This window comes from Vicia villosa, linkage group LG2 (genome assembly GCF_029867415.1).
Source record: "Vicia villosa cultivar HV-30 ecotype Madison, WI linkage group LG2, Vvil1.0, whole genome shotgun sequence".
Classification (NCBI taxonomy): Eukaryota; Viridiplantae; Streptophyta; class Magnoliopsida; order Fabales; family Fabaceae; genus Vicia; species Vicia villosa.
The window spans coordinates 152,686,978-152,709,611 of NC_081181.1; the positions used below are offsets into that span (position 1 = coordinate 152,686,978).

General features: G+C 32.6%; 2 protein-coding genes across 2 annotated transcripts; one reads left to right on the forward strand and one right to left on the reverse strand.

Moving 5' to 3' along the window:
• The first annotated feature begins 6,615 nt into the window (after nucleotides 1–6,615).
• On the forward strand, nucleotides 6,616–9,940 carry LOC131652508 (uncharacterized). The gene is made up of 7 exons (XM_058922369.1): nucleotides 6,616–6,775; nucleotides 6,865–6,981; nucleotides 7,171–7,665; nucleotides 8,179–8,318; nucleotides 8,393–8,513; nucleotides 8,957–9,097; nucleotides 9,664–9,940. Exons 1-7 carry the CDS (start codon nucleotides 6,716–6,718, stop codon nucleotides 9,739–9,741), a joined length of 1,152 nt encoding a protein of 383 aa, XP_058778352.1. The 5' UTR covers nucleotides 6,616–6,715; the 3' UTR covers nucleotides 9,742–9,940.
• Nucleotides 9,941–11,238: 1,298 nt separating this feature from the next.
• Nucleotides 11,239–12,779, reverse strand: LOC131652509 (ubiquitin-conjugating enzyme E2 19-like). The gene is made up of 6 exons (XM_058922370.1): nucleotides 12,583–12,779; nucleotides 12,316–12,343; nucleotides 11,950–12,177; nucleotides 11,810–11,873; nucleotides 11,645–11,704; nucleotides 11,239–11,561 (listed from the first exon to the last, which is right to left on the reverse strand). Exons 1-6 carry the CDS (start codon nucleotides 12,687–12,689, stop codon nucleotides 11,515–11,517), a joined length of 534 nt encoding a protein of 177 aa, XP_058778353.1. The 5' UTR covers nucleotides 12,690–12,779; the 3' UTR covers nucleotides 11,239–11,514.
• Between the last annotated feature and the right edge of the window lie 9,855 nt (nucleotides 12,780–22,634).

Below are 22,634 nucleotides of genomic sequence, written 5' to 3' on the forward strand. Positions count from 1 at the left end.
GATCCAATAAATCTCCTATATTGCATTGGATCCACATCCTGCTCATCATCACTTTTGGACAGTTGCAACCTTGCTTCAGCTGGTGTATTGGCATTTTGCAATGCTCCATATCACACCTCGTCAATATCTCAAGTGCATACTTTCTTTGATGCATAAGCAGTCCCAATTTTGACTTATGGAACTCTATACCAAGAAAGTAAGTCATGATACCAAGGTCACTCATTTCAAACTCCTCAATAAGCTCCCTTTTGAACTTAGAAATGCTCAACTCATTGCTGCCCGTGATTAACAAATCATCCACATATAAGCAAAGTATTATCACATTTATGCTCGCATCATTCTTCACATAGACACCATACTCCGAAACACACTTGTTGAAGCAAAAATTGACTAGGAAACCATCTATGTGTTTGTTCCAAGCTCTTGGAGCTTGTTTCAAACCATAAAGTGCTTTCTTCAACTTGTAGATTCTTCCCTCTTGAATTGTCACAACAAAATCAGGGGACTGTTCTACATAAACTTCCTCCTCAAGTGGACCGTTAAAAAACATAGATTTCACATCCATTTTATACATTAACCAATTGTTGCAATTCACAATGCCAACAACTAGCCTAATGGTTGCCACCCTAGCAACCGGTGCAAACACCTCATCGAAGTTTATACCTACTCTTTGTAAGAATCCCCTCGCAACAAGTCGAGCCTTATACTTGAATATTTTGCCTTTTAGATTTTCCTTCACTTTATAGACCCATCTCACACCGATTGCCTTCTTTCGTTCCAATAAATCAACCAGCTTCCAAGTATTATTCTTCTCGATCAATTCCATTTCCTCTTTCATCGCACACAACCCATTTGAATCGCTTAATACCTCCTTCATGCTAACGGGCTTGGATTCGACCATAAGCGTAAAGTGAATGAGATCACCATCATTGTTAATCTCATTATCCCATAATACTTCACAATCTCGAAGCCTCTGAGGCGAACCTCTTCTTCTAGGTGGTTGTCTACTGGATTCACCATTTTTTACTTCGACCGCCTGCTGATCAGAATTTTATGAATTATGATTTTATGTATTTGCTTCAAGAAATCAATTTCCACATCTGCAAACTCAATTCCAACAGCTCCACTATGCAAAAGTCGTGAAGGAATTCAATTACACTCATCCAGGAAATCGATTTCCTCAATTGTCGTAGCCATTTTTCTACTTTCAAACAACCCCACCTCATCCACTGCCACAATACGAATGATTGCAATGTTCTTGTTCTTCAGATCAAATAACTTGTAACCTCCGGTAGGATGGTAACCAACCAGCAATATCAACTCTCCTTTGTCATCCAACTTCTTTCAAATCTGGCCCATAATATTGCCAAAATGCAACCGAATCGAAAACTTTCAAATGACTTAAACTTGGTTTAAACCCACTTCATACCTCTTTTGGAGTCACTTTGTCCAGCTTCTTTGTGGGGAACCTATTCAACAAATATGTGGTTGTAGAAACGACTCTACCTCATAATTCCTTCAACAAGCTTTTACCCTTCAACATATTATGGACCGCATTCATTATCGAACGGTTTTTCCTCTCGGCAACACCATTTGACATACTACGAAACATTATTAGCATGGATAGATTGCACCACAATTTGATAATCACTTTCAAAGGAAATGCACTTCATTTGCAACTGAATGGCTCCTTGGAACACTTCATTCAAATCCCGAGCCTTCACTTCAATAACCTTGTAAAGCCCAAAATCCCATGAAGTACCTGCCATGTTGAATCTACCATTACAGTCTGTTGAAGCGGTAAAGCGGCAAGCAACAAAAGTTTTGGAAATATTTATCCCGGAAATTATCATGTCCACAGAGATTAGTGCTACTTAATTGTCGTTCGACGGATTCCTAGTTCTTGAGTTCGGGTTACATGGGTTGAAAGTAAAAACTGAAAAGTAACTATAAACATAAAATGAATTCGTTCTTTGGAAAGAAATAACTTATCAGGTTCGAATCTAAACTACTCCTCACAAACTTAGATTTATCACTCTGCCGCATTCAATCTACAATACTCGTCAAAATCACCACATATCCCTCACATCAATGTCCATTTCTGAAACACCGACGAGATTTCAACCATTTTTCCCTTTCGACGATGTCTCAACCGATCAAACAATACAGAGGCATGAAACTTAGATATTATGTGGATGTTAACCCCAACCCTATGTCTAGAATCAAAAGCTATCAGGTGTTCTCCTAATCAAGATTTACGAAGCATATGTCTATAACAACATAAATTCGAAGCGATTAAGCAAAAAGATCATAAAAACACCGATTAAGATTTGTAAAGCAAACTTTATATAACTAGTAGAAAGAGTAACAAAAATCCATGTGTTTAGAGTAATTAATATACAAACTCACCAAAAGAGAAATACAAAGAGAAGAGAAGAAGTGGAACCAAACATTTCTTGGTTTGTCAACTCCAATCGATGAGAAATTCGACCTCCGATCATCCGATTGCAAGCTCTAATGGTGTTTCCAAGCTAAATCTACCCAAAAATGACCTAGGATGAGTTGGGGTTAAAAAAACCCAAAACATAACCTAAAAAATCTGATTTTCGCCTATTTATGCAATTTTCAGTTCTGTACAGCGCGCGTCACGCGCATCGCGCCCACACTACTGTCATGAAAAAACAGCTTTTAGTAAAAATGACGTAACTTGAGAATCGTAACTCCGATATGCGTCTGGTTCGAAGCGTTGAAAAGCTTATTCAATTTCCCATATAACAATGATAATATATCAACAAAATTGGTGATCTATTATTCTTTGGTTTTGAGCTTTATTCGTTGATGCACTTGTTTCGTTGCTAAAAAACGCGCGTTTGAAGCCGTGTCTTCGACACGTTATTGCTCATACTCCAAATACACCTCAATACCTACAAAATGAATAGAAAACTATCAAAAAGTATACGGTATATGAAAATACACAAAGTATACGTATTTATACACAAAACGATGTATTATTCAAACGGTATTAACAAAAAGTATCGATAAGTGCAACAAAACATATATACAAAATAAGTACATTTTTGCACTTATCACAGTCTCTAAAACACCATTCTCTGTTAGTTGTTCCTAAGTGTTTATTAAAACCAGCATCTACATTGCACTTCTTCCAACCAAAAATCAAGTGGCTTCCATATAGGTTGTTGTTGGATATGATAGTTGTCATTAACACCCATATTTTAGCCGTAAACTAGTCCTTCCAAATATGATAACCTTGCATCTCCAAATGATTCACATATTTCTTCTCATTATTCCAGATCCAGTTCTTCCTATTATTCCAAAACACCCATAACATAACTGCCACTCTACATGTGACCATTTTATCATCTTTACTACAAATGTCTTGAAGCACCGTGTTGACCTTATTAAACCTTTGAAGACACTGTATAATAACATCACTTAAACCTGCCACATTCCAACTTTGAGAAGTTAGTGCACAACCAAAGAACACATGTCACTCATCCTCCACCTCTCTTTCATACAATTTCATATAATATGGCATGTAACATAATATTGTCGAAGTCTACTTATTGTATGAAGACAACTACGCCAAATCAAGTCCTCTTTTTTTGGGAGGGGGCTCTTATCTTCTACGAACAATGCTAATCGCCTTCTACACCACGCCATATATATTTACATATACCTTGCATCCAAAGTTTATAACCTGTTTTAACACTATAAACATCTTCCTTCTCCTCTTTCCAAACCAAGCCATCCTTCTTAACCTCCTCCAATAGGGATACCTATATAATTTCATTAGCAACCTCAAAGGAAAACAACTGGCCAATTTTGTGGGAGTTCCACTATTTGACATTGGTATAAAGAAGATTATTAACCTTCATATTATACACCTATTTCCATTGTGGTGCTCTCATCCAACCCCTACCTTCGTTCCTCCGCCAAGGATCCGCCATCACCTGAATTTTTTTCCCATCCTCAATCCTCCATCTACAACCATGTAAAAAAGCATCCATAGCTTTCACCAAACCTCTCCATACATAACTCAAATTATTTACACGTCTATCTTCAAAAAAAGAGAAATTAGGATAGTATTTTGCTTTAAAAAATTCTATATACTGGATCCTTCGAATTTGTCATTAAATGCCACCCTAGTTTCGTCACCATTGTCATGTTTAAAGCTTTAAAGTCTCAAAAACCCCAACACTCTCTCATTCTTAGCATAAGTCAAACTTTCTCAGGCAAGCCATATAATTTCCTTATTGTTGTTACCTCCTCTCCGCTAGAGTGAATTAAACATATTCTATATATCTCCCACCACAGTGTCGGGTAAGATAAAAACACTCATAACATATGCATGTATAAATTGAAGGACTGATGTGATCATTACCTCTTTCCCTGCCTTAGATAACGGGCGATCTCTCCATGTATTAATTCTCTTCCAATTTTGGTCCATGCTAAAAGCGAATGTTTCCTTCTTATTTCTTCCAACCATATATGCCAAACCAAAATAAGTTCTTGCTCCTAACACATGACACACAGCCATAAGGAGAGGGAGATCTTCTTGAGCTTGTCTACTAATGTTACGACTGAAGAACACCTTTAATTTGGTCATATTAATTTCTTGACCTGTTGCTTCGGCGTACACCTTCAGGATCTCCATAAGGTGCATGGCTTCAGAAAATTTTTCCCTACAAAATAGAAAATAATCGAAACAAAAAGTAGATGGGACACCTTAGTTCTCTATAAATCTTGATTCCATGGATGTCTCCTCTGTCAACTACTCTTCTTGTAAGTGTTGAAAGAACCTCTACTATTAGAATAAAGAGGTATGGAGAAAGAGGATCTCCTTGCCTCAATCCCCTTCCCGGCTAAATATACTTGACCTAATCCGAATTAATCAAACACTAAGTAGTTCACTGAAGTAACATACATAATCACCCATTGAACCCACCTTTTTGCAAAACCCATTTGGCAAAAAACTATCAAGAAATTCCAAGCAACACAGTCATATGCTTTGCTAATATCAATCTTGAGTACTATATTCCCTATATTCTCATGCGTCTTTTGTTTTAGCATATGAATAACCTTAAAAGCTATCAAAACATTATCTAAAATATATTTTATTTCCACAAAAGCAGACTGCTCTTCAGAAGGAAGCTGGTTTAGCCTCTAATAACTTCCCCACACTAGATGGATCGCTACACCTTTGATAAGTCTCCATTTCTTCATTATAGTCCTTCACTTATTCCTTAAATCTACTATGTTCTCCTACTCCACCGTCGAAGCTCCTCGGTGCAGTCCCTAATAAGTTTTGTGATCTCCATATTTCTACTCGGAGCCTAACCTACTTATATTATCTTGACAATATCATCTTCCAAAAGCCACTTGTTTTCAAACTTAAACGAGTATTGGTAACAATTCCATTGCGTAGGATCACAATGAAGCACATTTGGATTATAATCAGAATGCGACACTGACAGATTGAGAAGGCTCATATTTGGAAACAATTCCAGCCACTCTGTATATCAAGACGTTCTTCGATATATGCGACATACCTTTACTTTTAATCCATGTAAATTGGTGTCCTTCAATTCATATATTTGATAAATCACACTCTTCGACTCCCCTACAAAACCCGACAAAGAGCAAATTCGAACGAGGGAGAACGCCTTGCTTATCCTCTTGTGATAACAAATTAATAGTATTTAAATCAACAATGATGTACCATTTTAAGTTTGACATGTTACGAGGTTCTCGCGACATATCCTAAGTTTGTTGTCTTCTACCTCTTTCTGGATACCCGTAATAACAAGTTAATCTTCAGTGACCCTTTATCTCATCCTCAATCAGAAGGTTCACAAAGTTATGCGAATATTTCAACACATTGCCACAAGACCACCACTTCTACTTCTACCCTCTACATTTATTGTTAAACGAGCATCATACTTCATAATAACTCTTACATTTTTCATCTTCCCTGCGTTCACGAGAGTTTCAAAGCGAAAGATGATATCCGGACGGTACCTTGAGCAATATTAAAATCATATTTAAATACAAAATTATAAATTTTAACTTTAAATAAAATCAATCATAAAAAAATCAACTATACTTTAAGGGTCTCTTTGGTAAGAAAAAAAAAACTTTTAGCTTTTAACTTTTCAGCTTACATTAATGAAAAACTTCTGTTTGGTAACGCTATTTTATCTTATAACTTGTAGTTTTTTTACTAGCTTTTAGCTGTTTTTTCAAAAGCTATTTGAAGTAGCATTTGAGCTTGTAGCTTTTAGCTTGTGATATTTTTTTCTTCCATTTATACCCTTATTAATTAAAATGATCTTTTATATTATTTTGTATCTATCAAATAATGAAACAACTAATTTACCAAATACTCATGTTAGCTTATCAGTCACCAATTACCAATTAGTTTAACCAAACAAAACCTAATTAATATATCAAAATCAATTCCCCATTTTTAAAATCATTAGTGGCTCGGCTCAACCAAACATACACACCCACACCCTTAATAGAAAAAAAAACCACATTATTATTGCGTGTGTGTCTACGGTTACTGAGAACACACCCTTAACCGTAGTAAAAAAAATAAAAGATCATATTTAAACCTAAAAAGAAAAAAAAAATCGCTTAAACCACCACTCCTCAGCAGTCAGTTACTTCTCCTAAGTCGTGTTTTTGTGTGACAATGGCGCCCGATGCTGCCGCCGCTGCTGGGAAGAAGAGAAAACGCTATCTTCCTCACAACGTCTCTCCTCCGTTACCTCTCTTCTCAATTTCTAACCTTTCTCACTTTCTCTCGTTTTTTTCTTATACCTTTATCGTTAATTTTTGCAGAAAGCAGTGAAGAAGGGTTCGTATCCATTGCATCCTGGCGTGCAAGGGTTTTTCATCACTTGTGACGGTGGAAGAGAACATCAAGCCTCTCGCGAAGCTCTCAATATTCTCGATTCAGTACGATATCATTCTTCCTTTTTCTCTGAACTCAATTGTTTATTTTTATTTACTCTCTTTTTAGGTTTTTAATTGGTCATTTTAAAATTTCTATTATTACTATATAATCTTTAGTTTTTAATGAGAAGATTTTTATCCTCTGCAAATTGATATCACACTGTTGTTTTGATTTTTTTTTTTTTTTTGCAGTTTTATGATGATCTAATTGACGATGCTGAACATCCAACTGTGAAAGGGCTGTCCAATAGACCTTTAAATAAAAAGATTACTTTTGCGGATTCCGACTCTTCTAGTAGTGATGATGATGATGATGATGATGATGAGGATGAGAAGGAGGAGGTGCAGGTGCAGGAGGGTGGTGAGGAAAAGGAGGACAAAAAGCCTAAACTCGACGTTAGCAATTTCGACAATGACAATACTGACCTTGAGAATGGAACAGGTGAAAAATCCGATCCTCATAAAGTTGACGATCTTCATGCTCAGGCTGGGGATAAAGCTGATGGCAATAAAGAAGACGTTGATAGTTCAAAGACTATAACAAAGACAGCTGATGAGGTACCAGCTGTGAAACAGTGCTGCGAAACAAATGTGGCAACAAGTGATTTGGGTGAAAAGAAAGTGGAGGAGAAATCCATTGACAAGCTAATTGAAGATGAACTTGTAGAACTGAGAGACAAGAATAAGGTGCTTTGATGAGACTACCATTCTGTATATTATTATAAAAGTTTCTCTAACTCACGGATCTTATGATTTTTCTTATATTTTGTGGTCTTGCTTAAACGTTGATGTGGCTGTCTAATACTGATATGGCTGTCTAATATTTATAGTTTCTCTCATAATTTTCTACATTGTAGCTTATTCAAGATCATATACATGTTTATGCAACTGATGTTGAGAGATTTAGGCATGCTAGATGTTAATTAACTTTATTCCTTGTTTTCTTTCGTTTCATTGGTAATGTTGTATATATTGCTTTTCTAGGCCGTTTTCCTGCTTTCCAAGTCTTCTTTGTATTAGTCATGAGATGGAAAATATAGTGTGATAGTGGCAGGATCGTTTTATTTTGGTCATTTTTCCTCAAAAGACTTTGATTTTTTGTCATTTTCAGCCGAAGGATTTGTTTCACATTTCTTTTACATTTGTGAATAGGTGTGTTTTGCTAAGAGTATGTATTTTTTTCGTCATTGTTTTATACAGAAGCGCTTTGCCAAGCTTGAATCAGGTTGCAATGGTGTGGTTTTTATTCAAATGCGGAAGAAAGATGGAGACAAAAGCCCCAAGGATATCGTTACTCGTATAGTGACATCAGCAGCATTGACTAAGAAACATATGTCGAGGTAAAACTTTTAGTTTATATTCTAAGAAGAAACATGTACAGAAGAAACATTGATACAGTGTTGGCTACTTCTAGGTTTATCTTGAGAATTTTGCCAATTGAAGTCTCATGTTATGCTTCAAAGGAAGAAATTTCAAAAGCAATCCAGCCTCTTGTGGAACAGAACTTTCCTGCGGAAACTGAAACTCCACAAAAGGTAATAATACTGTGCATCAGCTTAGTTATTTTTTCTCCCAACCCACCAACTTTTACTCACAATAAGTTCATACTTAATACACCTAAACAATGAAAATATGTTCAAATTCAAAAATTTGTGCACGTCATAATCTAAACAACTTTAGTATCGTGAATGAGTTATCACAACCAGAATTGAAATTGCAACTCTAAAAAGTAAAACCTATATTCAAATTCTTATATCCACAATCCACACGTTTGCAGCAGTGGGTTGCATTAGAAGAGGAACTTAATTTCCTTGGGAAACTTAATTCTTAATGTAGATTTGCTCATTTATAATCTTGTTTCTCATTCTCCCTACAATAAACGAATTTCGTTTATTAAGTTCATGCCTACGTCTTTCTATGACTTGATCCTTTTGTCTGTAGCATGAGCTTAACCAGTATTTTATTTTTGCGCGTGCAGTTTGCTGTGCTGTATGAAGCCCGGGCAAATACTGGTGTTGACAGGATGGAAATAATTAATGCTGTGGCAAAGTCTATTCCTGCACCTCATAAAGTTGATCTCAGTAATCCTGATAAAACCATAATAGTTGAAATTGCCAGGGTAAGAAAGACTGAATTTCAATTTAAACTAGGTTGGGTGCACATACGTTATATCCATCACGCCATTTATTTCCACCCTGAGCAGCTGCAAATTGTATTTTTAATGTTTTTTCTTGCAGTGCCAGATTGTTTCCGTTTATTTATTTATCTTTTCAAATTGACTGCTATTTTATTTTCTTGCTCACCAAATCATCCACCTAGTATGATTCTGTGAAAGTATGCATTTTCATGTCTTTTAAGTTTTTATTGTTAAATCCTAATTAGAAAGAATCTAATTTGTCAAAAAGTATGTTTTACTTCTTCAACTCTTGTTTTAACGGCAGATTTTGTCATCTTTCCTTTTTTGCCACCTTATATCGCTAACATAGTTATAAGCCACATAAACTGAATTAAAAAAATTATTATTGCAGTTTAAACCCTACACTTTTTTCTTATGCCATTTTTATTTTAGAAATGCTCAGTAGTACAAAACTTTTCTTAAATGAACGAGTTTCAAACTGTGGTTGGCATTGCATATAGATTGTATGAGTTTTGTCATATAATTAATGCATCCTGTTTGTTTGGCAGACTGTATGCTTGATCGGGGTCATAGAGAAGTACAAGGAACTCTCCAAGTACAATATTAGGCAATTAACATCGCGATAAGTATGAGCTTTCCAGACAGTCTGTATGCTTGTGGTTGTGGCAAACTTAATACCTTGACTTATGTATACTTGCAGCAAGTCTTAGATTTAGCAAGTCTTTTAAATGTAATTTAGTTCTCACAAACCAAACAAGAGATCCATATGCAGCACAATACTATGCATGAATTCTGTTTAGAATATTAGTTTCGCATCTTTTAGAACCTCTAATGCATTCATGCTATGAGGCGATTTTCTTTACATAAATGACTTTTGAAACACATTTATAAACACAATATCATATTGGTCCTCATCTTGGCCAGTCGTCACTCACATCCTTCCTCGATGATATCAATGACGGCAAAGTGGAGAAATGATGGTCGATGTGGCTTCCTTTTCTTGCGAGTCTGAAACAGAGGCTTGGTACAAGTTTCTGTGAAATGCTGAAATGTATTTGTCTATGTTTCTGTCAAATAAGTTTCTGTGAAATGTATTTGCCTTTGCTAGGAGCTAGGGAAAATACATTTCAATTCCCTTCCCGCAAAAATTCATTACCCGTTCACTGTCATTTTTTATCAACTTCTCATTTTCACATTTTCACCGACATTGCATGTTGGAAAGTGGTTGAAGTAATGCCTCATAGGTGTTTGATAAAATGATTCAGTCGAACCATCTCCAACTCACAGAAGGCATGCTAATTCACTGTGTTAAAGACTTAAAGCTAGGAGAATGAATGGTCATCGATCTCCAACTCACAGAAGGCATGTTTTGTAACTGATTGATGTTAGTGATTTGGGAGTTTGTACTCTTAAATTTCCGTATAATCTCTTTTTAAGCTTTTGCCCTGTTTAATATCCGGAAAAAAAGCAATGAATATTAACGGGGGATCAAATCATTCAAATCTCCAATCAAGAAGCAGAGGAAAAGGGAGACTATCAGCTAGAAAAATTGGAAGTGAGAGGAGTAAAAATAGGGACGTGACTGGCGATATGTGAATGAGTGTGGAGATTACAAATTCACGTAAAATGTTGATTTGATCATCCTATAAAATTGATGAATAGTCATGATTTTTGTTCACGTAAAATGTTATCCCACGTTTGTACTCTAAACCAAGTTTCCGTAACTTAACAATCAATATGCTCAGAGTTTGTGTGTCAAATCCTTCAACATGTCAATAATCTGAGGAATACTTTGGCATTTTAGTTTGTATACACTTTCTTTAGTGTAGTTGATATTGATTTTGACTATCATAATTGATTTTATTTGAAGTCTGGATTCACAGTTTTTTAGTCTGCTCATGATTTTTACATTCAAAAAAATTTAACTCACTTTTACATAACTTTATCTTACTTTTAACAAAAATCCATAAATTAAAAACTAATTTATGTCAATGTAGAAGCAACCATGAGCTGGTTTCCAGTAATTCTGAGCTTGATTGTTTTACTCAGTTATGTGGAGCTCCATTAATTATTATAGTCCAGTTTTTTTATTTTATACATGGATAGAGTAAAAAGTAGAGAAATAGGAAAACAAATTCCATTGTTGAAACCCATATTCTTGTACATGTACCACACCAAAGCTCCAAAAAGAATAAACAATCTAAGACAGTGTTTAACCTTCAACTAATTGTCAACAGAAGAGAGATACAATACAATCAATGTATAGAAAATTCAAGTCTCATTTGAAATTTAAAAAGGAAACGATGGAACAAGCTTTAAAAATTCCACCCCTTCTCTTTTCCAAACTTGATCAAGCCAGACATAGAGAAATAAAATCCATGAGAACTCTGAGATCTAAATTAAGCCACAGGAGATTTGTACAACTTCTCCACCATCTTTCTGTATTCTGTAGAAGTAAAAACATAACAAAATTAAAATCAAAAGATATATTATACAAATCATCTGCAAAACATTACGATGCTTATATACCTTCTTGATTGCTCCAAAGCTGCGCTGCTTGTGGATTTAGCGGAGAGCTAATGTTTGGCTCTAAAATATGAAAGAATAAACAAATAATTAACAAACAGGGAAAAACAAAACAAAGATTAAATAAAATATAGCTTCTCTTAGAACTAATTCAGCTTTCAAAGTTACCTCCCAGCAGGCTTTGAATGGATAGAAGAATCGTTCTTACATCATAAGCAGATGACCATTTATCCTGTAAATCAGAACGATATCAATATACCAATAGCTGAATTGAAAAAGATAAAACACATAATCATATGATTGATTACCTGAAGAATATCTAGGCATATATTGCCATGCATATCTACATTAGGGTGGAAGCAGGTGGTGTCAAATTTGACCTTTGGAGCCTTAAAAGGATAGTCATTGGGAAATGAAAGGGAGAGTTTGTATTCTGTTCCCTCAAATACAGTTTCTTTGCTTCCTGTTATTGTTCCTTTCCAACATAATATATTATCCTCCTCAGGGAACGCAGATATACCAGAATCTCCACCCATCTGAAAATCCCACATAAAACACACAAATAAATAAATCAAATTTACCAAATGATCCCAGATTACAAATGCATTAACGGTTTCGGACACGGACACTGAGACCAAAATTGATAGATAGTAAAAAGAGATCCAATTTCTTACCATCAAAGCCATCAGTTCAGACTGCAACCTGTAAATTGCAACAATACACAAAACAAAACAAGAAATTGAGTTAGTTAGACTTGTAGAAACAAACATAAAACCCTAGCAATATTTCAAACAAAGATAAACTAAAAAGAAAAGCAAAAACCCTAAATTAAATTCAATCAACCAAAACCTAATCGATTCAATAATTTACTATCGAAACATACAGCACGATTAAAAGATAATCGATTCGAAAGATGGGTAAAAAAGAAAGGAAAAGAAAACCTTCTGAGAACAGATTGAGAATCAACGGATTTAGGCGGAGGAAGAGATTGCTTTGAGGGAGCAATGTTGCCTTGAGCAGCTTCAGTGTGAACGTTAACGCTGGCCATTGAAAAGAGAGAGAGAGAGAGAGAGTAGCGATTGATTTTTGATTAGGGTTTTGGAAGAAGCAAGTGAATTGAATACAGAGATGAGAGAAAGGCGGTGACTGTGTTGTTGATTTTAAAGGAAAAGGGCCTATCATGAAACGACGTCGTAAATGGGTTTCGAGTACTAATTCGAACGTTGAGAAATAACTCTACAACGGCTAGTAATAGTTTCTCATAACATGGAAATAAACCGAATTCTAGAATTCTTCTATTAAAATTTTTTTGTTGTCAAATCTATTAAATTGAACATTATTGTGTAATATTTTTATAAAATTAATAAATATTAATATTTTTTAAATCTTAATGATAATTTGATTTTTAAATTATTTTAATTTCTAGACAAATTATTATTTTTAGTTTTTCTTAGATTAAATTATATTTATAGAAATAAATCAATAATTTATTTTTATCCTATCATTCTGATTTCTAGTAAAACTCACATTAATGGTAAAAAATATTAACATGAGATATGAAATGATAGATTTTATAATTGATTTATCAAGTCATGTTGTTTCACTACACACTATATTAAAATAAAATATAATACAATTATTCTATCATCTCTTTTATTATTTATATCAAACTAATAATTTTTTTATTGACAACAACTATGGATATTATTTTATCCATATCATGGAATGAAGGTGAACAAATTAAAATATGGATTTGTTCTTTTTGTGACTCAACTAAAATGTATATAACTTTTTAAAATTGTGAGTTATTCTTTTTATATTTGTCAAAAATTAGTTTGGAGATGCATTTACGAAATCACCTAGAAAAAATTATGGAGATATATTTTTGAATTAACTCTTAGAGTACTTTGTCAAATAAATGGATCGGAGGTGCATCTCCGTGAATTTTTAAAGGTGATCTTGAAGATGATATCTAGAATAACCCCTGAAAGCATTTCAGAGTTATTAACATTTGGTCGCAACTATCTCAAATTGATATTTTTTAAACCATTTCCTACTAAGGAAATATTAACACCATGGTAACTATCTAATGTAATTCAAACATGTCATATACAAATTCAAATTCAGATATTAATCGAATAATCGAAAATATTACCACGATAGATAATTTGTTCACAAAATATAACTTTTTACTGAAATACAAATACAAATAAAATATTGTGTATCTCTAACCCCTCATATTTCTCCTTTGTCGTTGTAATACAAATCAGAGAGATTTGTGCAACACTTCAGCGTAAGTTTCGTAGTGTTTTCCCTTGTTGTCTTCGATCTTCTAAGTCTTTCTTTTATAGCTAAAAAGAATTTCGTTGAAGGGTAGAATAGGAATATTCAATTCCAACTGTTTTGTCCCTAACGGTCAGTGAGGGAGTGGTCAAAAACAATAACAGAAGTACATTCCTTGTGCCACCTTATCTGGATAGTGGAAACATTTGAACATTGTATTATTTTCTCACGTAGACCAATTTTGATCTTATCATCTAATCTTCAGAGACTTCTGATAGTTGATGTTGAATCATGCTTAGAAGGACCAAAACTTGAGTCACCTGAACCTAAGTCTTCGAAGTCTTCAAAACTTGTTCATTAAGAACCATGTCTTCAGAGTCTTCAGAACTTAGTCTTTGAATATTCACAACCTAAGTCTTCAGAGTCTTCAGAACTTGTTCATCCAGAACCTTGTCTTCAGAGTCTTCAGCACTTGGTTTTTGAATCTTCAAAACCTATTCTTTCAGAACGTTGTCTTCACAATTTTCAAAACTTAGACTTCAGAATCTCAGAGCTAAAGAAGTCTCCAAAATCTCTTCCAAAAGAGTCACGATCAGAAGCTCTATCACTAATGTTCACCAGAATCATTGTTATAGAAACATTCTAGAACTTGACTTAGTCTTTGTAAACACCAATGGTTTCTTCTTGAGTTAGAGTGTGTTGAGTTCTGAATATGATGACGTCATACGCCGTTTCTTTAGAGTCAAAACCTATTAGCAAAAACTACACACTAGACAGAAAATGTTAGAGTACTAAATTGTTCTCTAAGATATCATGTAATGTTATCATCAAAACCTAAGGCCAGATGCAGAACCAATTCTTGTTCTTACAATCTCCCCCTTTTTTATGATGACAAATCCATGTATTTTGATGAATAATTTATACTAGATTTAAATCACATAAAAACATATTCTGAGTTAGCTAAACAACTCCCCCTGAGAACTATACTCTCAAAATTCATTTAAGCTTGTTCAGAAACTCCCCTTGAGCTCAAGACTTACAAAATAAATTTAAAATATAATAAGGTAGCATAAAATGAATATTTCCCTGTTTGCAACTTCATCGGAGTTTGACTAGAAATGTCTGGTTCATCATCTTAGATCAGGGCTTGCTATCAGAACGCAATGAATTGACATAACGTGGTTGTGAATTTGCGATAAGCTACATAACTGGTTTCATCTTGACCATGTTCAAAACATTTGAACTTGCTGGCTTCTCATATCTTGACCAATCTTCTGACTATCCTTCAGAGTTTTGCCTATCTATAAAATTTTAGTGAACTCTTGCAAAGTTCCTGAGCCAAACATTTTTAGACGCAAAAATCTTATACAAATCATCTATGAGACTGATCTTATGAGAATAGATATATCAAAATCATCTTCACTTCTCCCCCTTTGTCAGAAAACAAAAAGACATAAACAAAATAACCAAAAAGAAACTTCATTGATAAATTGATAAAGTACACCTTTTTTTTAAAAAAGAAACAAAAGAAGCTAAGGTCCAAAAGGAAAAAGGAAAAAAATAATGAGGCTAAGGTTTCCTAGACAACTTCGAAGAGATCTCTTGCAGCATCATCATGATCCTAGAGTTCAAAGCCTGTTGTTCTTCATGCCTCTGATCTTGCACTATAACCTTTGTCTGACAAAGGCCTTTTCTATTTTAAACTCTTCTAGAGTTTGTTGAAGCAATGAGACACATCACTAGAGCGAGATGCAAGTTGCTTCTCAACACCATAAGTTTCACCCATTGGCTGCTCAGAGGCAGGATCTTCAGCAACAGGAACTTATGGAGTTGGAAGACAGAACATGAAAGGAGCAGGTTGGCGTGCATCAATCTCAACATTCCCCTTTCTCATTTCTTCCTTGAACCAGAAGAACTGAACTTCAGAAGCACTAAAGTGCATCCACTACTTGAATTCACTCCATATGGAATCAGTTGCTTCTGGAGTCAAGCCTTCAGAAGAAGCATCTACCAAGAATCGTATATGGTCCAAAGTCTCATTTTCAAAATTAAGTAATAATTCATTAGAGGGAAGTGGAAGTACGTTCGTTTGAAGAAGAAGAAGAAGGGAATTAGAAGGAGTGGAGGAAGGATTGGGATCTCTATCAGGAACACCAGTGATTCTTAGAATTTCTTCTCCAGAATCATGAGATAGTTCCAGGGAATCAAGATTGGTTAAGAGGTTTTTATCTTGATCAGAATCTTTTGATGCGGTCATAGAAGCATCTAAGGGAGGTGGAAGATGAGTGGTTGTGATGATTGAGGATGAGATATTTGTGGTTGTGAAAAAAATGTTTTAGGTGATGAAACAATATTGGTAGTAACAGGATGTTTAAAAAACTGAGGCATAGGTTCAGAAATAATTATCTCAGAAATAATAGGTTTAGGTTTAGGTAAAGTAGTGGAGGAAGAGTTCAGGTTGGTCAGAATGGTTGAAGTGGATGTGGTTAGAATAGAAGGATATGAATCATTACTTTCATTATGAATAGTATGCTTAGAGGAAGGATCCTTACTAGAGTTGGATTTGTGTTTCCTTTTCTTGTTGGCATGCGCGGAAGATCCATCATTAACTAGCCTCTTCTGAAATTGCTCTTCTTCTTTTTAGAAGACGGATACGTGTTGACGAAACTCTTCCTTGGAAACATAGAAGCGTTGTCTTGAAAGGGGAGTTCAGGAAATCTTGCAAGATTATATGCAGGATAATCTAACACAGCTATCATTTTGTTGGAGATAAATTCTTCATCCAGATCATCTAACGGAATGATAGCTTATGATATTACTCCCATATTCATTAAATTTCTTCCATCTAGAGGATTGCCAATCATGACATCCAATTTATGAGTTATATTTAATGCTTATAAAAACATAAAAAAAAAATATATCCATTTCCAAAAGTAAAATGCAAATAAAACATACAAAAAATTGGAAAGAAAGCTAATAAAAAGCATAAAAAACATTGATAATTAACAGGGTCGGCCCAAGGGCCAAGCCACCAAGGTTAGAGCTTTAGGTCTCAAAAGTTTGGGCTTAAATAATGTCTCAAATTTTTTTTATTTAGTTATAAAAATATATAATGTACATTAGCACATATATAATTGTAGTTGAGTTGTTAAAATTTAGACTTCTTTTTCTTTTGGTCTTGAGTTCAACTCTTAATAATCACAAAATTATTATTCAAAAATACATTTTAAGGATCTCATTTTAAAATTTACTTTAGGCCTCTCAACGAGTAGGGCCGTCCCTGATAATTAATATGCTCCATGGAGCTTGATTGAATCCTTATTAGTTGGTAGGGATGAAGATTCAGGTAAAAGAATGAAAAAGAAAGTGAAGATGGCAGGAACAAGAACGAAGAGCAGAGAGAGAGCAGAGAGAAAGAAAAAGACAAATAATGAACAAAAACTAATGTGGGATAAAACATAGGACAATTTGAACATCCACTGCATGGATCTCATACAAGGTGGAAGAGAACTACACTACTATTTGTAAATACAACAAGAAACATGAGGAGAAAAAAAGAGCAACCGAAAACAAAAAGGAGAAAAGATGAACAAAACGTAACTAGAGGGGATCCAAGAAAGAGTCCTTAAGAGAAAACTATTTTGTCTCAAAAAATGTTTTTTCAAGATTATGCTTTATTGAGACTCATGAGTTTGCAGGGGTATAAAAATGAATATTGCAAGTGGAAAATAATAAAATTTAAATACATACTAGTATATGTTTCTCATTAAATTATAAAGTGTATCAAATATAAGTTAGTTTTATATAAAAGTATAAAACTATAAACAATAACAATAGAGACATAAGATCAGTTTGCGAATTCAACAATTGTATACCTTTAAAATAAGGGTCTTTCAGAGTAATGATTAAGCATTCTAGAAAAAAAAATATTTTATAAAAATTTAATATTTCAATTTTTGAGGCATTAAATACGCAGATTATCGCAATATATTTGTAACTCAAAATTCACTTAGGTACAAAGTAAACCCTTAGGGCCCGTTTGGTGCGCAGGATATGATAGAGATATGATAGGATATCAAGCAGGACAAGGGTAGGATATGATAGGATATCAAGCAGGACAAGGATAGGATATCATATCATGTGTTTGGTTCACATAGTATACCAAATTTTATATATATATATATATATATATATATATATATATATATATATATATATATATATATATATATATATATATATATATATATATATATATATATATATATATATATATATATATATATTTTAAAAATTTATAAATTTATAAATTGATAAAAAAAAATATTTTTCTATAACTAAAAAAAACTCATTGACACGAGTAAATAAATTTTTCTTGACAAAAAATCATGATGAATTACGGTGTGTATATATATATATATATATATATATATATATATATATATATATATATATATATATATATATATATATATATATATATATATATATATATATATATATATATATATATATATATATATATATATATTTTAAAAATTTATAAATTTATAAATTGATAAAAAAAAAATATTTTTCTATAATTAAAAAAAACTCATTGACACGAGTAAATAAATTTTTCTTGACAAAAAATCATGATGAATTACGGTGTATATATATATATATATAAAAGATAAATAAAATAAAAGTATGTATATATTTAAACGAAAAAATTACTCTTTCAAGAACATATATTTAATTTGATAAAAATTAATATTCATATTCATATTTCTAAAATTTTAATAATTATTTTATTTTTAAATATTCTAATTTTTTATATTTTATAAAGTTAAAAAATTATCCTTATGACAGTTATACATATATTTTAAAAATTATTTATTAATATTTTTAATTTAATATCAAATTAATTTTTATTTAAATTTTGTCATATTTAATATTTTATTTTAAATTATATTTTATAGGGGTAAATTAGTAAATCATTTTCTTATCCTATCCTGCAGGATTCTAACCCAGTTCATATTCAGGATAACAATTTGAACTAGTGAGGTAGGATATAATAAGTTTCAGGATTAATTTATCCTATCCTGTTGTGTCAGCAAACACTGGATTAAGATAGGATATGATACAAATATCCTATCTTGTCTCTTATCCTACGCACCAAACGGGCCCTTAAAGTTTGGGTGAAAATAAAATTAAAGGAAATTATATACTTTTTTCTTAAAAGGAAAAAAAAATGTTTTTAGGGAAAATGGGCATCCCATTCCTTTTAGGTATTTTTCGCAAAAACATATAAAAGAACGGGATGGGACGGGGGCATTTATTATCTAGGATGCGACTTAAAACTTTAGCCTGTCCTCGACGCTTTTTTTTAGCCTAAGATTTACAAAGATTTGTATTAATCTCTCTTTTGCACTTGTAAAATAATGGGGTGGAGCGGATAAATTAGTGAGTGTAGATCTAAAATTTTGACCGATTCTACAAAAATGTACAAGCAAAACAAGCATGTTCTACGAGTGGAGTATGTTTTATCCCTCTTAATTTTTTTAATCAATCAGTATCTATTTGTTAATATTAAATTTCTCCATTTCATTACGAAAAAATTTCAAAAAACCCGATATAAAAAAGATTTTGTCATTGTAAATATAAAGATTTTTCTGTTTTGAACATTTGTTAAAATAACAATTATATTAATTAATGTGAAACTATCACACACTTTTCTTTTCATTTTATAATTTGATAATCCATTTTATCATACGCCTTTCATTAAGTTAATTCAAATTAAATAACTGTTAATCAAGTGTTTGAGCTCGAGTGACAAACGAGTCTCTGCAAAAGACGATATTCGGGAAATACCGAATTCGATTTCTGACAAAAATAACGTTTGGCCAGTACACGTGTCTCCGTAGCACGAGCTGGATTAGTCAATCTACTATGTAAGTCGGAACCGGTGCAAAAGGAAAAAAAATTAAATAACTGTGAACTTTGTTTAAAAATCTATTATTATTTCAATGACAACAATTTTTATTAATTAATTTTTAAAAAACATTAATAATGATATATTATTATGATTACAATGTACAATACTCTATCAAAAATTGTCTTAAAAGTAAATAAAGTTATTGGAAGAAAATGACAGTTCCTTCATCTTTTTCTTTCTTTTCCATTGTCATGGGGCCATGCCCATGTGTTTGTTTGCTCCCTTTTTGGGAACTTATATACTCTTTTTTCTTATTTTACATTCTAAAAACTTTAAAGTCTTTATTTCTTCAATTATTTTGTATACTAAATATATACAAAAGAAAAAACATACAACTCAATCTAAGACCAAGACAAACAATAATCATGGAGTCAAAACCATGTAGAACAACAGTACCTTAAACTTTTGTCTAAATATAGAAAATGCATGAATTATTTATTTTAGAGAATCAAATCCAAATTTATGCTATAAAAAAAGTGTTTGGATTCTAAACACAAATTTTATCAACTTTTAAGATACTTTGTTTGCGTAATTAAAATTGGCTTTTTAATGGCATCTGTTATTGCATATGCTTGCCCTCTCTCCCCTCTCAATACCCTCGAGGGGGCACACAAAGAGCACCAACTTTGCAGAACTTTTTCCACAACTTTTTCTGCACCATTCATTTGCATCTTACTTGTTTATGATTCAATATTACTACATATTATTCTTTTGCAATTATAACATTTATTTTTGTTTTTTACATTAAAATTTTCTTTCACTCTAAAACTAGTTTATTTTTAGTATCTTTCTATTTTTTTATGAGTTTTAGCCGAATTTTTATAGAAACTACAAAATGTTCAATAATTGGAGATGGAACTACAAATGTTTTATAGTTAGAGACGCATGGAATATTTTACATAAATTACATAGTTAAAGATGCATGAGTTTTTATATAAACTACAAATGCTTTATAGTAAGCGACACAGTCACATCTATCTGAGTTTTTATAGAAACTACAAATATTCAATAGTCAATGATGCAATTATAAATGTTTTATAGTCAGAGAGACGCAAACACACTTAGCTGAATTATCACAGAAACTACAAGCCGAGTTTTAATAGAAACAACAAATATTTGATATTCAGAGACACAACTATAAATACTTTATAGTCAGAAACGCATATACACTTGATCAACCTTTTACAGAAACTATAAATATTTGAAACTATAAATATTTTATAGTCTCAGACGCAACTACAAATGTTTTTATAGTTACATACTCACAAGTAATTTACATGCAAGTATAGAAATGTTTTAAAGTTACATGCAAGGATACAAATGTTGTGCATGATGATTACTACTATGATAATTTAATGTAGAAGTTGCAAGGCACGTAGGGTCTGAATAAATGTTTTAATGTCATTTGAGTACTCATTACTTACTATACATATTGCGTTTGTCATTCTAGAGTAACTCTCAAGAAACAGAAATAATGCACAAGTTAAAAAAACTGTACAACATTTATTTGAAGACACGCGATACGAAGTGTGTCTACTCTCTTAATAATATCGAGCATCTGCTGTTTATGTAAAAACTTGGTTAAGTTTGTCTGCATTTTTTATTATACAGCATTTGTAGCTGCATCTCTGTCTATTGAACATAGGTAGTTTCTGTAAAAACTCGGTTAGGTGTGTTTGTGTTTCTTATAGTAAAAACTCGCAAACATACTTAATTAACCGAGTTTTTACAGAAACTACAAATGTTTAATAGACAGAGACGCAGCTACAAAATGTTTAATAATCGGATATGGAACTACAAATGTTTTATAGTTAGAGACGTATGAGATTTTACATAAACTATATAGTCAGAAACGCATGAGTTTTTACTTAAACTACAAATGCTTTATTGTAAGCGACATAGACACACCTAACCGAGTTATTATAGAAACTACAAATATTCGATAGTCCGAGACGCGACTATAAATGATTTATAGTCAGAGACGCATACACACATGGCCAACTTTTTACAAAAACTAAAAATATTTTATAGTCGGAGACGTAACTACATATGTTATTATAGTTACATACTTAGAAGTATTTTACATGCAAGTATACAAATGTTTTATAGTTACATAAGCACGAGTTTTTTTACATAAACTACAAATGCTTTATAGTAAGAGACGCATACACACTTAACCAAGTTTTTACATAAACTACAAATGTTCAATAGACCGCAACTATAAATAATTTATAATAAGAGATGCATAAACACCAAACCAATTTTTACTGAAACTACAAATGTTCAATAGACAGAGACACAACTATAAATGTTTTATAGTAAGAGATGCATACACATCTAACCAAGTTTTTACAGAAACTACAAATGTTCAATAGACAGAGACACAACTGCAAATGATTTATAGTAAGAGATGTAGACACGCCTAACCGAGTTTTTACATAAACTACAAATGTTCAATAGACATAGACACAACTACAAATGCTTTATAGTAAGAGACGCATACACACCTAACCAAGTTTTTATAGAAACTACAAATGCTCAATAGACAGAGACAACTACAAATGCTTTATAGTAAAAGACACATACACACCTAACCGAGTTTTTTCATAAACTACAAATGTTCAATAGACATAGACACAACTACAAATATTTTATAGTAAGAGACGCATACACACCTAGTCAAATTTTTACAAAAATTACAAATGTTCAATAGACAGAGACACAACTACAAAT